The sequence below is a fragment of the Rhamphochromis sp. 'chilingali' genome, assembly GCF_963969265.1.
Source record: "Rhamphochromis sp. 'chilingali' genome assembly, chromosome: 7".
NCBI lineage: Eukaryota > Metazoa > Chordata > Actinopteri > Cichliformes > Cichlidae > Rhamphochromis > Rhamphochromis sp. 'chilingali'.
In genome coordinates, this window is record NC_137934.1 from 4,780,626 (window position 1) to 4,794,484 (window position 13,859).

The 13,859-nt window shown below is 41.6% G+C and overlaps 1 protein-coding gene across 13 annotated transcripts in view; it reads left to right on the forward strand.

The window, feature by feature from the left end:
• celsr1a (cadherin EGF LAG seven-pass G-type receptor 1a) overlaps nt 1–12,050 on the forward strand; it is a 106,544-nt gene extending 94,494 nt beyond the window's left edge. For 5 of the 13 annotated variants that reach the window (XM_080886814.1, XM_080886820.1, XM_080886819.1 and 2 more), the window contains 10 exons: nt 275–387; nt 1,263–1,342; nt 1,452–1,578; nt 1,706–1,831; nt 2,865–2,992; nt 7,085–7,185; nt 7,294–7,434; nt 8,964–9,230; nt 9,310–9,673; nt 10,476–12,050. In XM_080886814.1, coding sequence (XP_080742940.1) covers nt 275–387; nt 1,263–1,342; nt 1,452–1,578; nt 1,706–1,831; nt 2,865–2,992; nt 7,085–7,185; nt 7,294–7,434; nt 8,964–9,230; nt 9,310–9,673; nt 10,476–10,503 — 1,475 coding nt within the window. In that variant the 3' untranslated portion in view covers nt 10,504–12,050. Of the gene's footprint in view, nt 1–274; nt 388–1,262; nt 1,343–1,451; nt 1,579–1,705; nt 1,832–2,864; nt 2,993–7,084; nt 7,186–7,293; nt 7,435–8,963; nt 9,231–9,309; nt 9,674–10,442 lie in introns of all 13 variants that reach the window. The other 8 variants (XM_080886822.1, XM_080886823.1, XM_080886816.1 and 5 more) reach the window with 4 other exon arrangements.
• Nucleotides 12,051–13,859: the final 1,809 nt, after the last annotated feature.

The window sequence follows — 13,859 nt, forward strand, 5'->3', positions numbered from 1 at the left end:
GGCTACTCTTGTGTCACTTTTATAAAATTTGTTAAACACTTACCAGATGCTGTGTGATATAGTGATTTCGTCAGCACTGGATGCTTGGATTATGTTTTTGGAAGAGGCAAATAGATATATAAAATATATACGGAGGTCCAAATGTGACAAAATTAGTGAGCGATTATGATGTGTAACTGAAAAAAAGAATCCAAAATATTTTAATAATATAAAGTCAGACTGATTTGATCAAAATGTTATTTCTCCACTGTGTTTTCATTGTGTTTGTGTGTAGGTTTGGCAGTTGGCCTCGATCCTCAGGGTTATGGAAACCCAGATTTTTGTTGGCTTTCTGTCCATGACACACTCATCTGGAGCTTTGCAGGGCCCATCTTTGTAGTCGTGCTGGTATGTCCAATATCTCTTTTAACCCTTTAAGACTGGTGACGGGGATGCCCCGTTTTGCGTAACTATTTTTAAATCCCAGTAGAACTGCAACCACGTAAGCTAGCGCAATAATTTTTTTTGCATATCAAACCGGAGGAGTTGTACTTACATCTTGTACCATCAGTTTGTCCTAGGTCACGGTTTCCTTCCACATCCATTCCAGAAACACGCTTTGCCGATCCGATCAGTTGTTTGTAACACTTCCTATGTTGGAATAGACGTCAGCACGAACTATTGCATGTCCGCCATTACCTGCCCGAAACCGGAAGTGACATAATTTTCATGGAGAATGTAGTTGTTTTTTTCCTTCAGAACCTTATAAGGCTATATTGGTGTTTTTTAAAAGTCATGTTTGACTTTGTGCTTTCCTGTATCGTTTCTGGGATGCTTAGAACTCAAATTGCACAGCTGGAAATAGTTTATTTTGATGCACATGCTGTGTTTTTGCAAATTTGCATTATAATATTTATTTTTGTGTTTTCCTGTAGTATATAAAAATTGGTGTATCTCAAAAATAAAACTATGAAGACACTCAAAATAAGTTTCCTGTGGCTAGAAACTATTTCGTACAACTTTTTTGTATTTACAGTTTTGAGGGATAAACCTCTTAAATTTCTCTAACTAGAAATATATGTAATAACAACAAAAACGATTTTCAATTTTTTGTAGTTTATTGCACTTTTTTGCAATTTATGTAGTTACTATGGACTCAATGCAAAATAATAAAAGACGCTAATTATGTCTCAATCAGCAGTTGAGTAAAAAGAGCTTTTCATAGATTGATTTATTTATATTCATATTAGTTCAAATTCTCCATATTTTCCTTCCCCTTACAGGTGAACATAGTGATCTTTGTTCTCGCTGCCAAGGCTTCCTGTGGTCGGAGACAGAAGGCTGTAGAGAAGTCAGGAGCTATGTAGGTTCCCACATCACATTAGCCATTTCACATACATCAAAGGATCCAGTTGCTACCTTGAGTTTGTCTTTTTATACCATTATTAAAACTTTTATGTTTCCCAACGCAGTCCTGCCCTACGTATGGCCTTCCTCCTTCTGGTGCTCATCAGTGCCACCTGGCTGCTCGGTCTAATGGCAGTCAACAGCAATGTAATGACTTTCCATTACCTGTTTGCTGTCTTCAGCTGCTTGCAGGTATCTGCTAACCCCACACTGAGCTCTGGATGCACAGATAATCCACACACACTTTTGAAAACAATTCACATTTGATAAATTTACTCTCCTCAGCAATACATACATACGTTCTCCTGCTTTTTTTCAGGGAGTCTTCATTTTCTTGTTCCATGTGGTCTTCAACAAAGAGGTGAGGAAAAACCTCAAGAACATCTTCAAAGGAAAGAAGAGCATACAAGACGAGTCCAGCACCACAAGGGGCTCTTTGCTAACAGTAAGTGAACAAACATTTACTTTATATACATGCATATAGTAGGGATGGGAATCGAGAACCAGTTCTTGTGGAAAACCGGTTAGCAGTTGGCATGCCTGCCTACTGATCGCACTCATCAGTTGCACTCACACTACAATCAGCTGATTTCAGTTCAAGTATCAGAGGAGGAAAAAAGCGACTCAGTATAGAGCAGGAGTGTCCAACTCCAGGCTTCAAGGGCCGGTGTCCTACAGGTTTTAGATCTCACCCTGGGTCAACACACCTGAATCAAATTATTAGTTCATTACCAGGCCTCTGGTAATGTGGACATTTATTTTATTTTTGTTGCACTAAAGGACGAGATAAATGGTAAAGTGGAAAACTGCATCCAGGACAGAAACAACTGCATAATGCTGCTAACACAACTTCGGTTCTTTATAAGCATCTGCCGTCAGCATGCTGATGCTAAGCTAGCCAAGAACTTAGAGCGAAAGCTGAGTGAATCGCAACCCCAACAGCCAGACCCTTAACTTCAACAGGCAACAACGAGATGAGCAGTCAGGCTGCTCCCTTTCTACCTGTTCACGTTTCTAAAGCAGTGTCACTATGGAGATCGCTCTTTTGTGCTGGTTTACATCTTGGCTTTGTGCAGTCAGCTTTTTATTAGAGATGTGTGTCCTCATAAGAGATTTGTGTTGGTTTTTTTAAGTAATGGCTCCAACAAAGAGGGGAAGTACCTCAACAAACATTCAAACCACAGCATGCAATCCATTTGAATGAATGTAATTTCTTTATTGCTCCTTAGCAATGGTGGTTTCTCTCAAAATGGCGCCAATGAGAATCGATAAGTGATATCAATAATGGAATCGCTGAATTCTTCTCAATCCCCATCCCTATACATATATATCGATACATTTAAATATGTATCTTTAAGATTTCATCAAGTTATTCAACATTGTTTCTTATTTCTTTATATGCTCTTTTGTTTAATTTGGTTTTCGGTCACATAGCTCTTGTTTAAAATATAACCTTTGTTATATTCCTCCATCTTCAGCGCTCTCTCAACTGCAACAACATGTACACAGAGGACGGCGCAGTGTACCGTTCAGGCATTGGCGAGTCTACCGTCTCACTGGACAGGTCAGCCAAGAGCCGCAGTAGCTACCTGGCTTACACACTCAGGTACAACACGCTGACTGACTGCATGGCTTTTTGCACTCTGCTGTGTGATGAGCGTGTCTTGGTATTCCTTTCAGATTTCTTTCTTTGGTGCCCTTTTTGCATGTCTGAGATGCAGAAGTCTCACACTGACTAACACACCTTACTGCATCACACACACACACGCGCTGCATAAGTATACACACGCCCTGTCCACCCTTATTCTCCAAAGGTATCTTGTTTCTTACACCACATGCATTCTGCCACATATTGGCACCTTCTGCATGAAAATTTTACTGACATTTGCCAATGCATGGCCTGTTTGCAAAAAACTAAATGCACACAAATAGACATATATTCCTCCATATTACTGTGTTATTAAATTAGATGATTAGATTCTACTATTGCTTATGTGAAATTTGATGTGGTACAAGTAAATGCAAAATGCAGTTTTCAAATGATGAGTGGATTTATTAAGGGAAATAAGCCAAACCTAATAAAAGAAATCATGATTCAAAATCTGCCTTTTGTATTTACTCAATTTATCTTTGTCTGATATTAAAATTTCTTTGATCTAAAACATAAGCATGACAAATATACAAAAAATTAGACATAAATCTTTTTTCACACCACTGTAGGTGCTGCCAAAATGTGTAAAGCTTTCTTTTCTATTGTACTTCACGTTAGTTTTAAGCACAGAGGAGACAGAGTCCATGTGCTTTAGAGTTTATGTATAAGGAGCCCATTCTCACTCCTGAGATGTAATATACTGGGGATTTGTTGATTTCCATGAGAACGCAAAAGCCGACTTTCCGCGTTCCTATGCTACCCGCCGGATTGTGGATGAAATCCAGTAGAACGACGATCCCGTGGTAATAGACGTTCCAGCCATGTATTCCAGCCCTAACCCTAACCTTATCCCTAACCTTAACCACCACTTTAATGACGTTAGATAGTGTTTTACAAAACGATTTACAGTGGGGCAAAAAAGTATTTAGTCAGCCACCGATTGTGCAAGTTCCCCCACTTAAAATGATGACAGAGGTCAGTAATTTGCACCAGAGGTACACTTCAACTGTGAGAGACAGAATGTGAAAGAAAAATCCATGAATCCACATGGTAGGATTTGTAAAGAATTTATTCGTAAATTAGGGTGGAAAATAAGTATTTGGTCACCTCAAACAAGGAAAATCTCTGGCTCTCACAGACCTGTAACGTCTTCTGTAAGAAGCTTTTCTGTCCCCCACTCGTTACCTGTATGAATGGCACCTGTTTGAACTCATCATCTGTATAAAAGACACCTGTCCACAGCCTCAAACAGTCAGACTCCAAACTCCGCCATGGCCAAGACCAAAGAGCTTTCGAAGGACACCAGGAAAAGTATTGTAGACCTGCACCAGACTGGGAAGAGTGAATCTACAATAGGCAAGCAGCTTGGTGTGAAAAAATCAACTGTGGGAGCAATCATCAGAAAATGGAAGACATACAAGACCACTGATAACCTCCCTCGATCTGGGGCTTCATGCAAGATCTCATCCCGTGGGGTCAAAATTATCATGAGAACGGTGAGCAAAGATCCCAGAACCACACGGGGGGACCTGGTGAATGACCTGCAGAGAGCTGGGACCAAAGTAACAAAGGTCACCATCAGTAACACACTACAACGGCAGGGAATCAAATCCCGCAGTGCCAGACGTGTTCCGCTGCTGAAGCCAGTGCATGTCCAGGCCCGTCTGAAGTTTGCCAGAGAGCACATGGATGATACAGCAGAGGATTGGGAGAATGTCATGTGGTCAGATGAAACCAAAGTAGAACTTTTTGGTATAAACTCAACTCGTCGTGTTTGGAGGAAGAAGAATACTGAGTTGCATCCCAAGAACACCATACCTACTGTGAAGCATGGGGGTGGAAACATCATGCTATGGGGCTGTTTTTCTGCCAAGGGGACAGGACGACTGATCCGTGTTAAGGACAGAATGAATGGGGCCATGTATCGTGAGATTTTGAGCCAAAACCTCCTTCCATCAGTGAGAACTTTGAAGATGAAACGAGGCTGGGTCTTCCAACATGACAATGATCCAAAACACACCGCCCGGGCAACAAAGGAGTGGCTCCGTAAGAAGCATTTGAAAGTCCCGGAGTGGCCTAGCCAGTCTCCAGACCTCAACCCCATAGAAAATCTGTGGCGGGAGTTGAAAGTCCGTGTTGCTCGGCGACAGCCCCAAAACATCACTGCTCTCGAGAAGATCTGCATGGAGGAATGGGCCAAAATACCAGCTACTGTGTGTGCAAACCTGGTAAAGACCTATAGTAAACGTTTGACCTCTGTTATTGCCAACAAAGGTTATGTTACAAAGCATTGAGTTGTATTTTTGTTATTGACCAAATACTTATTTTCCACCCTAATTTACGAATAAATTCTTTACAAATCCTACCATGTGGATTCATGGATTTTTTTTTCACATTCTGTCTCTCACAGTTGAAGTGCACCTCTGGTGCAAATTACTGACCTCTGTCATCATTTTAGGTGGGGGAACTTGCACAATCGGTGGCTGACTAAATACTTTTTTGCCCCACTGTAAGTAAAACGTACATGTGTGGATTCATTCCAAACGGTTCTCATGTTTCATCAATCTCATAATATGGGGACGTGTTCGGTGCCCAGAAGCGTAATATACTGAAGATTTGTCACCTGGCGCTTTGGGAGTGAGAACATGTTGGTATAAGATGATAAGACTGAATGAAATTTAATCTCAAAATTTAACCGTCACGGTGTTCTTGCCAACTCCATTAGTTTTACATATGTTGCTAAAGTAACACCGGTTTAGCTAGTAAAATTTTAGCTTGGTATTTCTAAATACATGCGTTATTGCAATGTTCTGCAGTTGAAATTTGCTGGAAATTATTGTACTTCAAACTGAACTTACTAAAGACATAACATTAATACATCACAATAATAATTATATAGCTTTGTGGTCCAAGCTAGCTACAGACTACTAGCATGTTTGATCTTGAGCAGTACAGCTAAATCAGAAAGCTAAGTTTGACTGTGTGACAGGTGTGTTCTTGATATATCTATAAAGGTTGACATTGAAAGATGAATCTGCGCCAAAATATAGATGTTTGTCATCTTAAGCTAATCTCCCCTCTTCTACAAGCTGTATCTGTTCAGTGTTCACTGACATGCTTTCATTACAGTAGGCTTGTGTTTCATATACCTGGTGTTTTTAAGCGCTTTACAGTATCACACTTTCGTCTGACTGTACGCCTAGCCCGTAAAGCTGTCATCTGGGTAATAAGAGCTGACTCTAGGGTCAATAAGAGTAGTAACGCTGTGGGGGAAGAAATGTGGCGAGCTGTCTGTAGGTGAGGCGTAGAAAGAAGCAGATAAGAGAGCAAAAAGTGGGGAAACTATAAAGAGACGAAGAGGAGAAAAATAATGGAGAGATGTGGAAAGAAAAAAGCAGAAACGAAGGGGGGATGGAATTATACCTGTTGAGGTAGGAATGTAATGTAGACGTGCATACCTCTTCCCTGGAGCTGTTGGCACGTCTTCAGCTGCTTCCAGAAGCTTCTCTTAGATCAGCCATCAGACAGGTCAGAGTCTCTAGTAGCAGTTTTTGCCCTCCAGCCAAGTTCTCATTCCAACCTGGAATAAACGGCTTCAGACAGAGAGGACGGGAGAGGAGAGAAAAACGTAACCCATTTGTCATTTTGATCCATTAAATGATTACTAAACATGCTAAAATTCTGAATTCTTGCAATAATTATACCACGACCGGTAACTGATGAAGAGAGGGTAAACCTGTATTCGATTTTTTTCAGTATTAATGATCAAGCTGGGACTTTCTGACATTAGACAAACAGCAGCACACACAAACTAAATGTCATATTCGCTTTGTCTGTGTCAAGGCAATCAACAGTACCAGATGTTTTGTAATGAGAGATGTCTGCTGCATCAGCTGTTAAACATCAGTTGTGTAAAACCACAAGTTGGGGCTTGAATTAACTTCCAGCAATGATGTACTTCCCCTCTGTGTCTCCTCTAAATCTACACCTCTGTTCATCTGCTCCTGGATCTCTCTTGCCTGCCTATGCCGTCCTTGGTTTTTCTAGGGAGGAGTCTGGTCAGAAGCCCAGTGGCTCTTCAGGAACAGCTAAAGGCCACACGGACCTGGATGGACCTCTGTTCCATAGAAATGGCACCAAAGGAGATGGTAAGCTTTTTATATTGAATTGCATTTCCAATGTTTCATTTCCAGGTCTGTTTTACTGATGTACTGTATTTGTTCACTGGTCTGTTTCGCCATCATTTCTTCAATTAGACTCTGACTCAGACAGCGAGCTTTCAGTAGATGAACACAGCTCCTCCTATGCCTCCTCCCACTCCTCCGACAGCGAGGATAATGATATTGATGTCAAGCCAAAGTGGAACAACGAGAGGCCTCTTCACAGCACTCCAAAAGGTAAATGCACAAGTCTCTTAAAGTTACAGCGTGTAAAATTCTCCCCACTACAGATTGCAGAAGATTCAGTTGATTGCAGATTACTGTCAGCTGAGTTCTGTTACATCGGCAATAAATTGGGAAATAAAAATTAGATGTGGTTAATTATATATTTTGCAGTAATACGTTTTTACCCCTTGTCACCTTAAAACCATCTGTAGTGTACAAAGTAACTGTGTAGGCTGTCAGTTAGTCTATTGTTTACCTCAGCTGTCAATGCAGGGTGAAAAGTGTCCACATTTATTTTCTCTGAGCAAGACTGTAAAACTTTTTGAAAGGAGTCTGATATAAATCAGTGAAGTTCACTTTTGTCCAACGACAGTGATACTGAGGTGAGTTTTTGAGGATTTTTGAGCAACTTTTTTGTTGGTAAGTGATGCTGTTAGCCTCTGTTAGCTCCTCTTAGCCTCTGTTAGCTCCTCTTAGCCTCTGTTAGCTGCTGTTAGCTGGCACTTGTGAAACTCTCTTTGAAGTACATGTAACTTGGACACAAATAAGCTTGCGTATTTTATGACATTTTGTGAGAACTAGTTTGCTTTCACTTTAATAATTTAATAATTTATGAGCATTCTTCATTGTTATAGGAGGGCAAACCCAAAAGTAAGGGCTCCTATTATTTTAGAAATACAAACAACAGCTTATTTTCCATAATATTTACATCATTTTAAATTTTAAAGGCTTGTTTATTTTTCTACATAATGGCTATTTCGGTCTATAAATTTTTGTAGACTCTGTGACAGTTATACAATGCTCATGTCATACCCGCTAGCCGCCGCCACAGAATCGCCTTCCGGACAAATGTTCTTTCAACTTTGGGAACAGGTCGTACTCACTGGGTGCGAAGTCTGGACTGTAGGGTGGGTGGGTGATGAAGTTCCAACCAAAGTTTTGCAGGAGATGTTACAGTTTGAGCAAACCGTCACGCGGTGTTGTGGAGAATGCTTACGCACAGTGCGCATCTGTGTTTTGGGACCAAAAGGTGGTATTGTTGGTTTACTTCCTGCCTGTTGGGACCACAATACATGCTGACAGGTACTGGGAAAATCTGAGAAGGGCATTTCAGAACCAGAGAAGATGAATGCTGAGCAAGGGCGTAAGTATTCTCCACAACACCACGCGTCCACACGTTGCTCAAACTGTCGCTCTCCTGCAAAACTTTGGTTGGAACTTCATCACCCACCCCACCCTACAAGGGTATGACTGCCGCAGCGTTTACAAAAATGCATCGACCGAAACAGCGATTATTTATAGAAATAAATAAGTCTTCAAGCTTTAAAATTAGGTAAATATTATGGAAAATAAATGGTTGTTTGTATTTCTAAAATAATAGGAGACCTTACTTTTGGGATTGCCCTCGTAGAATTGTTTTTTTCTGTTAAATTATCAAAAAATGATCGACTGTGCCTTTAAGATATCATCTTTTTGCTCTAATGAACACTTTTTCTTCATATGATGTTGAATTAAATTGAAGTTTTCTCTTCCCTTCTCAGCAGGGCAATCAACATCTAATCACGCGAAGCCTTACTGGCCAACAGATGCCATTACAGCCAGTGACAGCGAGGACCCCGGTGGGACAGAGAGGCTGAGGGTGGAGACCAAGGTGAACGTGGAGCTGCACCCAGAGAACAAGCTCAACCACGTTGGTGAAAGAGAGAGGGAGGCTCTGCAGGAGAGAGAGAGACAGACTCCTACCAGTATGAAAGACTCAGCGCCTGCCAGTCAGCCTAACAGCAACCACCAGCCAGAGCAGAGAAAAGGTGAGGGGAGAAGTGTTTAGAGCCGATCTGAATCGACTTTATGTCACGCCTGCTCACACAAATCACTCGTCTCACTCAGGCATCTTGAAGAATAAGATCAGCTACCCTCCTCCGCTGACCGACAAGAACATGAAGAATCGTCTGAGGGAGAAGCTGAGCGACTACAACTCGCCCACCATCACCTCCCCTCCCCCCAACAACAACAACACCACCTCCCCAGCCCCTCCCTCCGTCAACATCATGGCCCCGTCGTCCCGGACGCCTTCGTTGGAAGCCAACGAAGGAAGCCGACTCGGCAACCACGAGAGCGGCTCCCCCATCAAACCGCCTGTCGCCCCACGACCTCAGATTCCTCCAGGGGGTATCTACCGGGAGACAAATGGCGGAGTTGCCATGCACTTGAAGTCTGGGACGGTCAACGGAGGCAATGAGTCAGACTCAGAGTAAGAAAAGAATACTGCTTGTTTTTAGCACTAATGGCAACAGTAGTGACTAATACATGCAGTTCCAGGGGAAACTGCAGTGTGATTTCTGGAAGTTGCTGCAGACTCCCCGTGACTGTAGACGCTTGCAAGTTTTACAGAACTGCCAAGGTGCTGCCATGACAGTTTTACACAAACGAGTGTGGCCCTATTGTGACTGACATTTTAAATGTGGAGCACTTTGTCTAACCCCCTAGAAATTGATGTTGAGCAGTTTTCTACAGTGCACCCTTACGCCTCAAGTATGTGAAACTGAGAGGTCTCACTAACGGTGCCGCTCAGTACACCTGAGCGTGTGTCCAACAAATAAAAGATTCGAAATCAGTTTAACAGTGTTCGTAGAAGTTTAAAAACCTTGCAAGCAAGCACTATTTACAGTTAAATGAGCAACAATCAAGCTGATCACAGTGCCAACTAATGCAATATTGCATGCATCATAAAGGCTTTGTTGTTGCGAGTAAGTTGAGAAAACTGATGGCACCCTTATGTCCAGTATAACTGGGATAAAGCTATCCTGGTTTTTAAACTGTAAATGTGTTAACAATCCTCTTAATGACTATATTCCTTTAACTCGAGCATGAAATACTGCGACCATCCTGATTAAATGCTGCATGAGGACCCTCCCGCATCCCTGCACTCATTTTACCTTGCATGTTCCCCTCTTTTCTTTCTCTTTGCATCCCCCTCCCTCTCCTCTCCCTCCTGTCCTTTTGTTCCCCTCTGTTAACAGTGGCAGTAACGAGACTTCGATCTGACCTGTTAGGCAAACCCAGACCAGCCTGCCTTTATGAGAGGAGGAGCTAAACAACCTGCCAGGTCGAGGCTGAGGGGACCAAGAGTCGAGGAACATGAAAGGAAAAGTTGCAAGATGGAGAGGTGTTAAAGGATGGATGAAGAGAAGCCTGATCCTGTCAGCATCGCCGCTCCCGTCATGTTTCCTTTCTCGGGCGAGCAGTATTAATTGCAGACGTTAGGACTGCCTTAGATGAGAAAATAAGCAGAGATGTGAGCGATAACAAAGGGAACGCTGTGCTGGACTGTGTAAAGACACGGTTGAGCCACGTGTGCCAAAACCACTAATGGAAATCATTAGGAAGAGTCGGAAGATGAAGAATGACACCCAGAATGCATTGTGGGCCCTAACATGAAGCTCTTCTCTAGTGTTGGCGAGGAGCACATCAATATGTTCTGTTTCTTTAGGTGAAGTTAGCAAAGTGTCAGATGTAATAATCACTGTTCACGAACCTCTAAAGGCTGGTACCGTCACAGTTGTAATCCAAAATGATTTCAAAGACTGCAGGTCCCTCAGATGTCTGACACAGTTCATGCTGGGCAGAGCTATGAAACACAAAGTGCTCTTCTTTTTTGTTTTAATTAAAGAAAGGCTTCCACAGCCTCTCGGTGCAGTGTATTTAGAGTGTAAGTAACATGTAGATAATTTTAAAAAGTGAAGAAGAAATGATCTATTTTCTATGTCAGTTTTAGCAAGAACGCAGTAGTGAAAAAAAAGAACAGAAATCACATCGTACGCCGGTCTAACAGTCAGAGAACAACAAATATGCGCCGCGTGCCTTCATGCTGCATCGAGGCCTTACAAGCTCACACAATACTGTAAAAGGCTACAGTGGACTTCCACTCTACGGCGGTGCATTCACAGGCTGCTGCTGTTGTGTTTGAGTGCATGCACACACGCAAGAGTACGGTGTAAATGAACTTTAATTATGTGGAATGAAGAGGAATTCCTCCTCTGCTGAAAACTCAGCTTTGCAGTTGGAGCACTGTGAACCTGAAGCCTTGTTTTCCAGTGTTTGTCGAGCCTGTTTATCCAATGCAAGACACACTCCTGGTTACCAAAGTCATGAGATCTGGTGAATAAGCAGATTAGAGTTGGCCGTCAGCTCGGTTTAACTCCGTTTTAGTGCAGAATCTTTAAAATAAAATAAAAAAAAGCCATTTGTTGATCTTTCGTAGTGTAAAAGTAAGAAACAGACTAAGCGGGTCTGTTCAGAAATTGCGTAATTGATGCTGCCTTTTAATCGCTAAGTTTTCAAATGTGGGTTAAAACTCAAAATGACAGCAGCTCTGAAGCATTATGCAGCTAGTAAAAGGTCATTTTACAATGTACAGTCGCTAAATGCCTTTGTACCTTACATCCTGTACACGCCCAGTGTTTTGCCCTTATGTAATCAATGCTGTTGATAAGATGTGTGTTTTTGTATAATCTGAGACACTGGAAATGTTTTGTAACATAATGTATATTTATTTTTTATGGTTTTGAGACACTGGAAAGAAACAAAAAAAGATTGTATGACTGTAAAATTAAAAAGCAATGACATGATGAATTTTTAAATTGCGTTGTCTTAGCGTGTCTGTTTGACGGAAGGGAGCATGGCTGGTTCAAACATGTGCACCAGTCAAGCAAATGTGGTAACATCAACGTTTAGCGGTTTAACAAATGATGAGTAACACAAACTGGAAGTTACTCATTTCATAGTTCTACACTTAGGTTTAAGGTCTGAGCTCCCAGTTTTACGCACATTTGTATGACATGATATATTCTTGCTGGCCACTTTATTAGTTCCACCATGCTAGTACCAGGTTGGGCTCCCTTTCACTTACAGATTCATCATTCCTCAGAGGTTTTAGTCTATATTAACATGACAGCGTCACACAGTTTCTGCAGATTTCTTGGCTACACATCCATGATGCCACCACATCCCAAAGGTGTTCTATTGGGTTGAAAACTGATGACTGTGGAGGCCAACAAAGTACAGTGTGTTCATCGTTGTGCTCAAGAAACCAGTTTGACATGATTTCAGCTTTGCGGCATGGTGCCTTATCCTGCTGGAAGCAGGATGGACTACAGAGAGCTAAAGAGCCCAAGGAATGCCAGAAAATGTCCCCCACACCATTACGCCACGATTACTAGCCTAAACTGTTGATGCAAGGCAGGATGAATCAATTTTTTCATGATGTTTATGCCAATTATGACGATTTCTGTTGCAGCAAAAATCGAGACAATTCGGACCAGGCAATGTTTATCCAATCGTTATCTAAGGAGCTTGGAAAGAAAAGTGTCTGGACTTCTTTAAGTTGCTTGAAGACGTTTCACCTTTCATCCGAGGAGCTTCTTCAGTTCTAGGGTCAATAGGTCACTCTTTCGAGGATGTCAAAGTTGACATTTGGCTCATGTGATTAGGTAGTGGATCTTTCTTTCTGATCTTTCTTTCCAAGCTCCTTAGACTACGATGACCTGGATGACTGAGAACCTTCACAGACATCCAATCGTTATCTTCTATTGACCAAAAGTTTTGAGGCCACGCACATGACGCATTGTGAGTTCAGAGATGCTCTTCTGCGTACCTTAGTTAGCATGTTAGTCTGTTTGTGTTACTATTGCTTTCATTTCAGCTCAAAGCAGTCTTTCCATTCTCCTCTGACGTCAACAAAGGAGGCAGACCTCCTTTTCGGGCATTCTCTGTAAACCTTAGAGATGGTTGTGTGACGGGAAAATCCCAACAGATCAGCAGTTTCTGAAACAAACCAACAACCACGCCCTTTCTTCCCCACTCCGATGCTCAGAGTGAACTTCACCAGATTGTCCATTGAGTTGGTGCCATGTCATTAGCTCATCATTATTATTACGGCAGATTATATCGGTAAGGAAGCTGAATAAATATTAACGTATAATTTATGGTGAAGCGGTGGGATTTGATAAGTTTGCACTTCTTCCCACTCATTTTCCATATGTTACTGAATAAGAAGAGGTGAAGCGATATTGAAATGTGTTCTGCTTTAGTTTAGCATTATTTTTCTCTTTATTGCTAAATGAAATTCTCTATATTGTTTACATGATCAAAATAACAAAGAAACAAACAAGATATTCACATAAACATGTGATTGAACAGGTTTGCTTAATAAAATGGCCACAAGTGAATCTTACTCATACTTAGTTCTCAGGTTGTTCTTGATAAATGACTTTCACTGTAAAGCCCTGTACTAAGCTTCTTTGGGTTCCTCTAAAGATGCACTGCTTTGGCTTTCCAAGGCTGATGGCCATCCCCACAAGATTAGGAGACTTAGAACAAAGAACTGAGTCTGATAGGACCGTTAATGATGCTTTCGGTTAAACTATGTGAGACTTAAG